The sequence below is a fragment of the Periophthalmus magnuspinnatus genome, chromosome 7, assembly GCF_009829125.3.
Source record: "Periophthalmus magnuspinnatus isolate fPerMag1 chromosome 7, fPerMag1.2.pri, whole genome shotgun sequence".
NCBI classification, from domain to species: Eukaryota; Metazoa; Chordata; class Actinopteri; order Gobiiformes; family Gobiidae; genus Periophthalmus; species Periophthalmus magnuspinnatus.
The window spans coordinates 14,191,998-14,206,210 of NC_047132.1; the positions used below are offsets into that span (position 1 = coordinate 14,191,998).

Genomic DNA, 14,213 nt, shown 5'->3' on the forward strand with positions numbered 1-14,213 from the left:
AAACTACATAAACAATTAATACTTTAATATTATAACACGTAACATATGTGTTGTAATAAGTGCTTGTAGCCACAAGGAGGCAACACCAATCCATGTACAGAGAGCAGAAAAAGGTGATTGAATTCAGCGCTGCATGGTTTCTATGGCAACGGAGCCAAAATCCACCATAGATTTTTCTTTTCTTTTTTTTTTATCACCCTTATATTGTACGACTGAGGGTTTACACAGATGCCCTTATACAGTGTTTTCTGCGTGTCTTTGCTCACATGCAATGTACTGCCCACTATGTGGGCAGTACATTGTGGTTTTTAGATAAAACCACTAAGTGGTTTTATCTAAAGCTACTATCTGTAAGTTTATATTAATTATTTGTTTTACCAGTAGGTGGCAGATGTGAAACCTGTTTTCACTTCCACCCTGGCCTGACCTTTGTTCAGGCTCACCTGTACACTCTGCTCTTCTTCTGTCAGGACACAGCTGGCACACTATGAGAACAAGGGTCAACACAGACCAATCTAATTACATGTTGTAGCATTAAAGCATTTTTATTTTTATTGGTCAAAAATATCTTTGATACCAAATGAGTGACTACCAATTAACTATGACACTGGTACTGCTGGGTTTCAGATGACTAGAGGCACTGCTCGGCCAGAAGCTCAGTTACTCAAGTTAGACTTTAATCTGAGTTTTATTTTACAATCTGAACATAAAGAACTGACTTAGTTGCAATGACAATAATATTAAAAACATAAGCTTCTTTCTTGATATTTATTGAGTTTTCAGACCTTCAGATCTGGTAACTGCTGAACATTCCTCCTTCTGTTCTGGTTTAGTACAGTTTCCAATCATTTTTATGATTTTGAAAAATTTAAATATTAAGAGTTCATCATGGAGGCTAACCAGCGATGTGGCAACTAATATCCATAACAAGTTCAAGTCCAAAAAGCCTGTTTAAAACATAAGGCCACTGTTGCACTCTATAGGTAAAAACGACTCTCGCAGCCCGTCTGGGAGTATGACGTTACGTTCTAGATTATAAAAGAACAAAACAGATACATATTAAACATATTAACCCTTTTGTGTTGTAATTTGGACACAATGAAGACACACATTTCTTTTGGTGGCATTGGAGCCATGTTTACTACGTTTTGTTCCCAACTACAGTACAGCTTTTTGAGATTTTTTTTTTTTTTTTTACATTGTCATAGATATTTTCACCACGGTTTTATTTTCTGTCTGTTTCACTCAGACGGTTTAAGCAGCATTATCAAAAAGACTGCACTTACAAGAACATACATACAAACCAAGGCACACATACTCATACATACACTTTCTATATAGCGCCACTCTGGTATGTACACATATATATAGATATATATAGAATGAGTAAAAAAAATCTGTTTTTCATTTTTACATCTTAATATAAGAGTCATACCAAAGACATGGCCACTGAGTGTGTAAACAATAGTGTAAATAGATATAAAACAAATACAAAAATAAATCAACAGAAATACTTGCATTTAATAAAAGATGAGTTGAGTTTTGAACTCACTAACATGTTTTGATTCAAGTCGATATATAATCAGCGCACCACTATTTTTACCTCTACATCAAAAGACTGCGTAAAGGGACAGTTTGGTATTTTTCATTGTGTGGTTCTGTGCATTTATGGGTGAGGACAGGCATGACGTCAGGTATCTGATCAGATCTGAGGTTTTGCAACTGAAGCCTTGCAACCTTGCTCCAATCTGCAAGCTCTTGGTCAGAAGTTGTAGGATTAGTGTATCAGTTCATGCTCACACATCACCGAGGGCAATCAGCACCATTTGGAACCTATCTGAAGGTTTTTCCATGGATTTTCACAGACTTATAAACTGCCAAGATGGTTAACAATTTAAAGTGCGGGCACTATTCTAAATCGTCCATGTTATAACGTAGTCAAAACTATGCCTGCAGTGATTTTATATGCCATCCATGCATGTTTCCTTTGTAATTATGCATGTTTTCAGTAGTATAAGTGAGTTATGGGAGTGAAGTTTTTGTCAAATGGTTGTCAAAGAGAGATCTCACCCAGACAGGCAAAAAGGTGTAGTTAAGCTAACTATTGGTTTGCTCTAGCACTATTAAAGACAGATTAAACCTTTTTTTTCCTCCTTTGTTTGATCCAAGTTAGTCTTTTTTTAATTTATTTTTTTATTAGGCTATATCTTTTTATTCCCATACCTCTATTTCCCATATTCCGCGTTCTCCTGACCATGCTTAGCACAAGATCTGGAGATGTGTCCCTTGAATGCAGGAATGAAAGATGGATCAAATGCAGAGAATAAATACCCCCCATGGTGAATTTAAGTATACCTTAAAGCAGCACCGTGTAACTTTCTCTAAGTGGCACATCACCTGCATGATTCCATGGATACAGAAAGTTAAAACCACACTTCAGAACATTCTCTTTAGAGAGAGATTGAAACAAGCAGCACGGGCATGTTTTTTCTATGTTTTTAGTGCAAAAAAACACATCCAATTAATATAAATCTTTTACTTCAGTCCATTTTTGGGCTACAAAAGTTACATAGTGGGACTTTAACCATAACCTCATTTTTGAACTTCTTCTTTAGCGTTGCCTGCTCACACTACAATCTTACTATCTATAGTTGCACAGAACCCCATTATTTTAAATGCCAAAACTGTCCCTTTAATTACCCAATCAGAGAGAGCAACTCTGTCCCTTTGATTGGACGATTTGACATAATGCATTTTCTGTACATTAACCTGTAATCTATCAGACATAATGGTGATTGACTTATATTTAGAGCACCACTGCCATGCCACACAGCAGTCCATCTGTTGAGACAATGTCCTTTGAGCATCATCGGGACAAACATTGTATCCAGCTTTATCGGCCTCTTCAGCCAGTAGGTAAATGCGAGATTCCATTTGCCCCGACTCTGGATTTGAAGGAGAGCGGACACTTAAGTGCTTGTGAGTATTTTCATGATAGTTTTTTTGCTTGGCACTACTTGATGCTACTCAAAACATCTGGGATTTCTTTGGAGCATTAGTTGTGCTCTTTCTTAATGCTGTACAAGAACTGCAGTCGACCCCAAATTTACGTTGAGACATTTGGCATCTTCACAACAAGAGTATTCATCATAACCAGCAAGAATGTCCTATGCAAAATGTCCTGCAGAGGGAGCCATTCGTTGCCAGCATTTGGAATTTTTACATCCCACGGCTAATGTTGTATGTATCTGTATTTCTTACAGATTCACTAAAATTAATCTTACGTTTCAGAGATGGAGACGGAAATCACAATATACAGTAGTAGTGCAGTCCACAACAGTATAGTTTGCCATAGACTTGTATGTATATAACACATAACACTTGTAAATTTGTAATTGTCATGTTAGAAATTAACCTGAGGTCAAGGCGTTACCAGCTTCATGAAGGTTGTTGTTGTTGCAAATGTTTTTTTTTTTTCAGGTTTCCCTACATCTGGGTTAGGACGAGGGAGGGTGAAGCTCAGACCTGCTGAAAGCCAGGGTTTAGCTAGCTTTTACATCAATACATTTTGGACTCTAAAACCCTACACACTCTATTCTGCACCTTCAACGGTGTGCTATGTTTAATATGTAAACAGAAGTACTCTCACCTTTTTGAAAACGAAAAAAGGATGATCTTATAATTAACCAACCACTTTTGTAGCTTATGGCACATGCATTCTTCATGATGTTTTGGCAAGAATGGACTTCTAATGCAATTCAGAGATTGCTAACCAAAACACTAGCATCACAAGCATTTCATGAGACTGGACAAGTCTAAAAACAAATCCAAAATGGCCTAGAAATCTGTATTGTGCACCACATGAACACTATAGTTTATCTTTTTGTCACTTTGTCAGCAAACTCCCCCACTATATGGCTATAGACATACAGAAAAATAATTATGATATATGATATTGATTCTGAGTTTCTTCTCTCTTCTGGCACAAAATGATGTAGTAGGAGTGTTTGTGAAAATAATATTGTATTAAGCGTTATAGCCAGCAGACTTTAACTGTGTCAGCCCTGTGACTAGTTGCCTTTGCCGGGGTACACCAACCGTCTACGACCCAAGGAATAACTGAAAGAAAATGCCCAAATGCATTGCTATATATCTCAAATACTATCCTTCCAAATTAAACAAATTAGGGTCTTCAAATTCACATTCAGACATTATCCTTGTATTTATCACCACAATTTACCTTAGAAATCTTCTGTTAGTTTGCAAGGATACGTGGCTAGAAATCATGCACCAGGTTTGTAACTCTCCTCAGACAGGCATTGTGGCTCCTAAGTTCATTCATATTTCTGACCAGAGCATCTTAGAATCACCGGTTCAAAGATGAAAGCTCCTTCTAGCTCATTTTTTACTTTATACTTGTCCATTCAACATACTTCTTCCTAGTAAGACACAAGGACCTTGCTCTACGATTGCACTTCACATTTTACAATCAAACAACCTCATTCTTGTAAAAAAATGTCGCCCAATATCCTTTCCTTTTCAAGTGAAGAGTCCCCAGAAACACTGCAGGGCATTAAGATTTGGAGATTTCAATTTGAATATCCACTTTTTGAGCTTAGACAGTGGTTTCATACTCTAAAACCTCTTTGCTGCCCATCAAGCTGCTCCGATACTGTATCCTCGGGCTCACTGCGGACGTCGTCTCCAGTACCAGAATGGTCTTCCGGAGACGCCTGTCGATGAAGTGTGCGTCCCAGGCCGGGTATCTTTTCCTGGGTAGGTCGATCCGGATCACGGGACCCTCCTGCCGCGATGACGAGGAGGTCCTGTGAAGCAAGGCCGGGGACGAGGCGGGGGAGGGGCGCACCTGGAACACAGGCAAGCAACTGTCCCTGTCACCTGGCGTGGGGTCCCCGGAATCCCCCTTAGTCCTGGGTAGAGTCCTGGGTGGACTGGTGATGACCATGTCCGTTTGGGAGCCCTGCGATGGGGTCAGGCAAGCGTCAATGACCCCGGCCACCCCTCCAGCGCCCACCACGCCCTCATCCACACAACCCCCCCACTGTGAGCCAATCACAGGGCCGTCCGGGTGGAGCCAGCAGTAGTACACCAGCATGAAGAAGGTGCCGAGAGCAAAACTGCAAGCCACAAGGCAGACCACCACCAGGGCGGAGGAGTCGGAAGTGTGCGGCCCACGGTAGGTGTACCAGGCTGCTGTGAGGGCCACGTTTTCAGCCAGGGTGACAGTGTAGTAGACGGTCATGCGGAAACGGCTGGGGCCCTCTTTGACGTTGAACCAGCAGAAGATGTAGATGATGCCCACCACCATGTTATAGATGATCTCCTCCCATTTGGACATGCAGAAGTCGGTCTCGCCTTGGATGATCCAGAAGGTCATGACACACCTGTAAGACACATACCGTACTGGTAAATATGGAGCTCTGTGTTTGAGGGCTGAGGACACGTTTTTCCCATTCTTCTATAGGGACAGGCCTCATGTGAAAACTGAACCTCCAGAATTCAGTCACTGAGCTGCAGAGGCTGCACTAGTATTTATTTTAAAACAATTTCTTGCCTATATTTAAGGTTGTAGTTTGTTTTTTGTTTTATTGCTCAAAATTATTTTTCTATAATATGTACACTTTAGGTGCAGGCTTTAAAACCTTCTTTTCTCCATGGAGACCAGGCTGTTTTGCCTGAAATGTTCCACACAATGGCATGAAACTTGCAGGTGACTCCAAAAAAACAAGTATTGTTATGGCAACAAAAATGCCTGCAATTCAATAATAGCACAACAAATAATTTTACACTATCCTCTTAAACATTCCATCCAAAGCTATAACATTTTTATGAGGCAAATAGTTGACGGACCCTTCATCAGACTCTTTACACAGTGCACCTTTAAGCAGTAATTGAAAATTCCTTCCATTTTTGTGCATCGTATTCACAGTTAGTCTTTGATTTGTGAGTTTTGCTGCAGGTTTGAGTTAGAAGCAGCAGAACATAGCCTCACAGCTCCTCTCGCACCTCCTCTCTGCTGAGATGGGCCTAAAAATAGCAGACCATTGGAATATTACCAGTGTTTGCAAACATTATTATTCTGCGGGCACTAATAAAGAAGAGCTTTACACGGTGGATTTGTTTATTTCATTTGCAAAGGTTAAATAAACTTGTGCTTACATGACTATTAAATTGTCAGACGCGTGGATACTGCCTGGTGGACTGGAAAATGATCTTTATACAAGGAACAGAAGCTTGATAATACTAATGACTAATATATTTTTTCAGTATAATAAATAAATGTGCTTTAGTTAAAAGAAAGAAAAAGAAAAATGACAGTGCACATTTGAAATATAAATTTCATACATCAAAAGCTTGGGTACACTTTTTCATTTGTTTTTTCCTTGTTTTCATTACATATTTACATTGTAGATTCTCATTGAAGACGTCAAAACTATGAATGACACATCTGGAATGTAGTGAACAAAAAATAAGATTCCAGATTTTAAAAAATAGCCTCCCCTGTGGTTTGATCATCTCTGACGTGGCAAACCTTAAAGTGAAAACCACTTAAGGAGACTTCATCAAGAAGCTCAGTGAAGACTCAAATCATCATGAAGCTCTTTGAGGCCAAGGGTTTACAGCGCTGTCAACAAAGCAAAGGGTGGCAACTTTGAGGAAGCTTAATCTAATATATATTTGTATGAGTTACTTCACTTTTTTCCTTTGCTACATAATTCTATATATCTTACACCATACACCTTGTATAACACATGAAAGTTAATGAGTTGTTAACTGAAGAGTTGGTATTTTAAAAAGGCAGATTAAACAAGATTCACAAGTTTAATCTGTCTTTCATATTGTCATAACAACATACTGAAACCTGGAACAGTCTTCCTGATGAGAAGGGCCTCTACTTTGACAATGTTTAAATCCAGGCTCAAAATGTTCTGGTTTTAATGTGTTTTATTTAATACAGATGAGGGGGGACCTGAAATGAGTACTGTGCAATTGCAGATTTTTGTTGTAACACAGTGACCTCTTGAGTCTAGTCACTAATAAAAATGATCAGGTTCAACATTTGTGATTTCAGCTTTTTCATTTCATGGCGAATCTGGCTCTTTACCTACAAACTGAAAGTCTAAAAATAATTTTGTTTATTATGATTTATTTGGCTCCACAAACTTGCCATATTATCTTTTGACTTAAAGTCCTTTCAGTTGACAATGATCTAGTCTTTGGTTTTGAATAATGTCACTACTTTTTGAAATTAGTGTAAATAATATAATTTCACCTTTGTATAAATGTGCCAACAAAACATGTTTTTTGTGATATAGAGGGGGGTATTACACTTCTCTCATTACATACGTTTTGAAAATGTTATATTCACCAAAAACAACATATTAACATGTTTAAGTGTCACATTTCTGACGCTTTGAGGCTCCCCTCCCTTAAGAGCCTTAAGACTGCTGTCATGACACAGTCAGTGTGCATCCCACTAATGAAACTACTGCACATCACATCAGCTTTGTCAATTTTGCAGTGTATCGCTTTGTACCATCCTTATGTATATTTATGGAGAACTGTTGTGCAGGAGGATGGGTAATGGAGGCTTGGGGGCGGCGCAATGGACATAATTGTACTTTAAGGGGGTTTGAATAAGGCATGGGAGAGATCTCTAGATTACTCAGACATGCACGGATGACATCTAAAACTCCTTCAGGCATGTTTTTGATGAGGGAACAACTTTATAACATGGTAGAAAGAAAAAGTAGATTTTGCGTAATCTACCATGTAATTTTGACCTGCTCTTTGGCTCAATTTTAAACTATGGGGATCCTTGAATGTTTGGGGTAAGTTTTTATAGAGTGATTCTAACCAGTGGCTGACAATGAAGATGCCAAAGTAGAGCTGGAAGACGGAGGCGAAGAGCGCGAAGGCCACGGTCCGAGCGCCGATGGTGAAGAAGTGCCACAGCATCTGCGCGATCACTGCCTTGTATGACATGGGCAGTTTATCGTCCCGCGAGTCCCTGAGCACCTTCTGATAGGACGCGATCATCCAGGCCAGAGAGACCAGGGAGGCCGAGGCAGACAGACCTGCAGTGGGACAGGGACAAACACTACCAGTCAAAAGTTTTGGACACACTTCTTTATTTCCATGATTATTTACATTGTGGTGGCAGCAAAACTATGAATGATACATGTGAAATGTAGCAAACCAAAAAATAGCTCAAAACTTGATTTAGATTTTTTTTTAAATAGTCACAATTTGCTTTGATCACTGCATTGTACCTTTGTCCTTTTTTGACCCTTGTAGGACACACCTGTGAAGTGAAAACAGTTTCAAGAAACTTCATCAAGAAGATTATTGTGAAATGATCAAGGGTTTGCTGCGCTGTCAACAAAGCAAAGGGTGGCTGCTTTGATTTGAATTAAAAATATGTTTTTACAAATTACTTGACTTACTTAATTTTTTTTTTTTGCTACATAATGCCATACATCTTGCATAATATATTTGATGTGTTCCGTATGTATATAAAATGTAGAAAGTGGTAAACGTAAATTAAACAAACAAATAAATATAATAATAATAATAACAATAACAATAACAATAATAACAACAATAATAATAATAATAATAATAATAATAATAATAATAATAATAATAATAATAAAACAAAATCACTGAGTGAACAGGATGTGTCCAAACGTTTGACTGTTTAAACATGTGATCAGTGTGAGTATTTGGAGTGTAATAACAAACTGTTCTTTTCAACATGACATTTTTCCTGTTTGCTCTGAATGTTGGTTAATCTCTGTCTGTTATTTACCAATGTCTTTCACTGTTTGATTTTCTAACTTTCTGTTGGTTAAATCAATGATCTTGTTAAGCCCTGTAGGGCGACTGCTGTTGTGATTTTGGACTATACAAAAATGAACCGAATTGAAACACATTTATTAAAGTAACGTAACATTTACCTCAATTAATTGATGTATTTGTATACTCGAGATCAAGATGATGAACATGTTATGTTGTCATAATCTGTGAGTTATTCTATATTCCAAATTATAAATTTAAACAAAATGTAAAATGAAAAATAAATGAACTTAGTACTTATAACTACTATGTCATATTTTACCTAATTAAATTGTAAGTATGTGATGTGTAAGTGACCGTCGTCGTCCCTTGCTGTCTCTGGGCAGAAAATCAATCTTGCAATATGGCCGACCTGACCTGAAGAGAGTTCTCATGGGAAACCTTGGCTGTTTTTATATATGGAAATGATACGTTTTTTGTATGTTTTGTCTGTGTGTGTGTATATTTTTTGTGAGTATATTGCTTTATTTCAATAAAAAGAAAAGAGTTTGAGTTTCCCTGATAGTGTATTTTCATGCGAGAGCTGCAGGGGGAGCTCTATTGTAGAAAGCTGTTTAGTTCTTCTTTATAATATTTAGTTTGCAATTGTTAATTGCTTTGGTTCCAATGATAATTTTTCATCATTCTGAAACACATGGACGTCTATAAAGTGTGTGTTTGTGGGACCTTGCAGCGGCAGGACGTTGTTGCCGTGGATCATGATGCTGAGCTGCAGGACGAGCTGTGGGGCGGACTTGAGGAAAGCTTCCAGGAGGCGAAGCATGGTGATGTCAGCGCTCTCGAACATCAGCCTCCAGTGGAAGTGTCTCCGAGGCCTGCCACCACCACTGTGCCACCTGCTCTGAGCACCCAGGTACAGGGTGTGGATGTATCTGGAACACAGGGACACAAGGGGTTAACATATGGCTTTCTGTGAAACCACAAAAAAGAGAAATAACAAGCCACAGTGACATCATCATATAATAAAAGTTAATAATAATAATAATAAAGTTAGTTTTAGCTTTGATGCACAGTGAGCACACCAGAGCTCTGCTGTGCACAGAGGCTATTATGTTTGTAATTTAATCTAATGAAATGTATTTACGTGTAAAAACAAATCCATTCATTGTTGGTGCTTAAAAGAAAATACTTTGTGTGATATCCATTTTATTTAATAGTTGAATAAGTCACCATTAATTTGGAAGATATTAATTATATTAAAAGTATATCAATCAGTATGTCATACATCGTGATCTGAGTTCAGGGCAAAATCAGGACTAAAATTGTCCACAACTGGCAAAGCATTGTCTAAACAATTTTTTTGCAATACAAATAATCGAATTGATTAAATGCATTGTGTTAATTACATAATTTTAACTGTGAAACATTCCAAATAAAGAACAACTCTCCATCTCCATGGAAACAAGCTGGTGGTAACTAGGATAATATTTCCTTATATGGTAAACAGAACATGACTTTTAAACGCTTGTCTGGAGCTGTGCAGTATAAAGTACATAGCAGTCATAGTACACGGGCAGCTCGCAGAAAACCGGTATACTCGTCTCCGGCACTTTTGCAGCCCTAGCACATTTGAAAGCAAGGCGTAAATATAAGTGGCAGCATAGCACACACGTCAGCATATATGACGACTATCTGCGGCAACATGTGGACGTGCAGAAAAAATCATTTAACACACATATGCGGGTCCCTCACTGAGTAAAAGTGTAAGAGATGTAACGTTATTCAGTATAAAAGAAACTCAAGGTTTTGTTCAGGTACAGATAACCATAGCCATTTTTTACAGATGAAAAATTGTCTGTTTCTATGGTAAAATATAACTAAAATGTGGCCAGCAGAAGATAATCAGCTGTGCAGTTTTGAACAAGAAGTACATGGATGTATTTCTTTTATTCAGGGAGTTTAGATCAGTATTGAATGAACTGCATATGGCCTACACTCAAGGCTCAGTTTTAAAAAAAGGTACTACGATCACAAAGGCTGCACTAGCACTGATTACAGATTGGCTCTAGGTGCTGGGACATTAGGTAGTGATGATTCAGAGAGAGTCCTTTTAGGTTTAAACCAACTAGATTTCAGCACTGAAAGGCAAATGAGAGACTTGTGTGGCTCATTCTGTTTTCTGATTCCATAACTGTCTAGAGAACCAAACACTAAATGAAATCAGCATTGCAATTGCCGCTATCAGTAAAAGCTATATTTGATTTCAACATGTCTACCTCATATGTGGGAAAACAGATCGGTCATATTTATGGAATTTAAAATTACGGACGGTTCCTTTAAGAGCTCTTCTTTACATTTTTATGATCAAACACACCACAAAATAATATTGGCTTAGAGCATTTTAATTAACTTTATAATGAGCCAACTCCTTTCTAATATCCCCGTGCAGCGCCGCTACACCAGCCTCTTCTCTGTGGGGTCATTGCAGTCCATTGTGTCACTATAGATAGTCATTTTATGCACTTTTTTTTGGCAGGGACGTGGTGTGGAAGAGCGATGGATGAGGAAGGAGAGAGGAGCAGTGATGGAGGAGGCCTGGGCTGGAGCACAGACTATATGGATTTGATAGATCGAGGACTGCAGGCGTAAAAACAGCAGAATAGAGAAAAGATAGCTACTAGAAACAGCTAAATGCAATAGGAACAAATTACAGATGCACTAAGTAACTTTTCCAGTGAATAAAATAATAATCATGTTTTAATGTTGTATAGCAATTTCGTACATTATTCATATATTTGGGCTAAATTTGTCTTGCTCCTGTACAGATGTATTGTGTAAGCAGCTCTTGAGGTCAAAGTAAATGTGCTGTCTCCTGTCTGCATCTAATTACGTGTTGTCAGCTAATCAGGAAGTGTCTGGTTAGCATGCTAGTCTGCACTGTCCTCGGAAATGTGTGAAAAGTGCTTATAAACGCATTGCTGTGAATAATTAGGATTCTCAGGATGCATAATGTAAGAGAGGAATAACTTTGGACCACTGGAAACTGTTTAGAATGAACTAGTTCTGTCACGTAATGATAAGCGACTATTGTAGCCACAGCTGCCCTGGGGTAGACTGATAGAAGCGAGGCTACCAATCTGCACCGTCGGCCCCTCAGACCCCCACCAACACCCGCGCACACACTACATTCATTCTAGGTAATGTCGGTGTAGTGTTTCGCCTAACGACACACCACTAGAGCGCCTGCTTCTCCACTGTGGCTCCTATGTTCCCAGTGCGCTCCCATCCAAGAGCTAACCAGGTCAAACCCTGCTTAGCTTCCGAGACACAACATAACCAACCTAAATTAACAATAAATTCTGAGTATTTAATTAATTTCATGTCACAATCTGCATCCTTTATTTCATATCAGAATTTCTTTAAATGGAAAATTAATTAACGTGAATGTAATTGCTGCTTCCTGGTCGGTGTTTACGACGGCCCTCCATAGGCCTCTGTTGATCAATTTGAACTCAAATGAGACGCAATGATGAGGAATAGGCTGCCTGCAAAAACAATTGTTGTAATGACTATAATTATGAGGAGTGGGCATGTAAATGGAAGCCAGTTGCTTGGAATGTAAGTACATGGACGTTTACAATAGGATAGGAGCTTTGGTCTTGGGTTACTCGTTCTCTAATCCGAAGGTCTGCGGTTCAAATCCTGCTCCCAGTATAAATATAGTTGGTCAGATTGGTTAGATCCACTGAACAACAAGTTGGTGGTTTGATTCAAGCTCTCACTGTCCTGTCATTGTGTCCTTGGGCAAGACACTTAACCCGCCTCACCCCCAGTATCTATGTATATGTATAGTATGTGTGAATGGGTAAGTTGTTCTTATTGTATACGCTTGAGGTCAAAATGTCTGCATCTAATAAGAAAACACCAAAATCAGGGACAACCAACCCCACACACGGTGACAACCAACCGTGACATGGTATCGGTTAATAACTTTAGCTCACAAGATGATATAAAAATGTAGTCTGGCCCATTCAGAATCAAGGCTTCGAACTTTGACTTAATGTATGTTCGATTCTTGTGAGATGTTCTGATGATGAGCATTTTTTTTGAGTAAAAAGTGTGACAACCAACCTCAGTCTCCCCTACCTTTAAACAACATGTATTTATTTATTTTTTATTATTTGACAGCGCAGTGTAGCACAAAATGGAGATGAGAGAAGGCAAATTGTCAGATCCGGGCATAAAACACACACACACACAACACTTTTATCGTCCACGAATCACCATGTATCACTGTTAGCATGCTAGTTGTTGTTAGCAGTGACATAGCCTCTGAAAGTTATGAAATGTGCTTCTAATCTAAAGTCATCACAGTGAATAATTAGGACGCTTGGAATTGATCAAGTGAGGAATAACTTTGGATCTCTGCACAGCGTTTAAAATGAACTGGTTTTGTTTTTTCACGTTTTAAAAATCAGATACTAATTTCTACAATGCTGTACCTTTGATTGCTAAGAATTTACTTTGGATTTGAGAATATCAGTTGCAGTTATGTTTGGACAGGCTGGAGGAGGTGAAGAGAGAGTGAAATTAGCAAATCAACATGGCTGCAATTTTTGAAGTACCATATTTTTTTCCACAAACTAAATCTGTCATATTCTGCATAAAAACTGTTATATCAGCTTTGAACAGAATCCTACTATTAAAGCATAAATCACCGCAATTTCAATGTTTGTCACAAAAAATTGCAATTAGATATTTTTCCCAAATGGTTCAGCCCTACTGTTGAGATGTTCTGTCTGGAACACCGGAGGAGACCAGAGGAGATGGGAGGATGAGTGACTGATCAGACGTTGTATAGGATTGTATGGTTTGCTGGGAGCACATGAATGAAGTCAATACATTTAGAGTGGGGAACATCGACCTAGTTTTTGCCCTGCTCACAAACTCCGAGTGAGAGGCAGATTAGGAGAGTGACAGAGGAGAAGGAGGAGAGGAAGATTAGAAAGAAAAACTGCAAAGAGAGAGAGAAAGACTTCAACCTAGATTCACAAACAACAGCGATTTAGAGATTTTGTGACCTGAATTTCTGGCAAAAAAGTGTCTATAAGTTAAAATGAGTTTAACTGAGTGAAATGAATAAAAATGTATTTGAGGTTTAGTTTTCAAGAATGGCAAGTTGACAGAATTCAGTTTTCTTTGCGGGTTTTAGTTTGCTGTTAGGTATGTGCCATTTTGAGAACTTTTGTCCACTCTTAAGATGCATCCAAAAAGAAGAACATTTTTGATCCAAGTAGGACTAAACACCTAATCTCCACCCAAAACAAAATTTCAAACTGGGCAGTACCTGGAGGACTAAAGAAGAGAGAGAGAGGAGGGAGGAGGGGCATGGT

The 14,213-nt window shown here is 38.6% G+C and overlaps 1 protein-coding gene across 1 annotated transcript in view; it reads right to left on the reverse strand.

The window, feature by feature from the left end:
• Positions 1 to 3,844: 3,844 nt before the first annotated feature.
• The window catches only part of xkr7b (XK, Kell blood group complex subunit-related family, member 7b), a 49,331-nt gene continuing 38,962 nt past the window's right edge, over positions 3,845 to 14,213 (reverse strand). The window contains exons 2-4 of the mRNA XM_033969782.2: positions 9,547 to 9,752; positions 7,880 to 8,099; positions 3,845 to 5,405 (exon numbers count right to left, since the gene is read on the reverse strand). Coding sequence (XP_033825673.1) covers positions 4,616 to 5,405; positions 7,880 to 8,099; positions 9,547 to 9,752 — 1,216 coding nt within the window. The 3' untranslated portion in view covers positions 3,845 to 4,615. The remainder of the gene's footprint in view (positions 5,406 to 7,879; positions 8,100 to 9,546; positions 9,753 to 14,213) is intronic.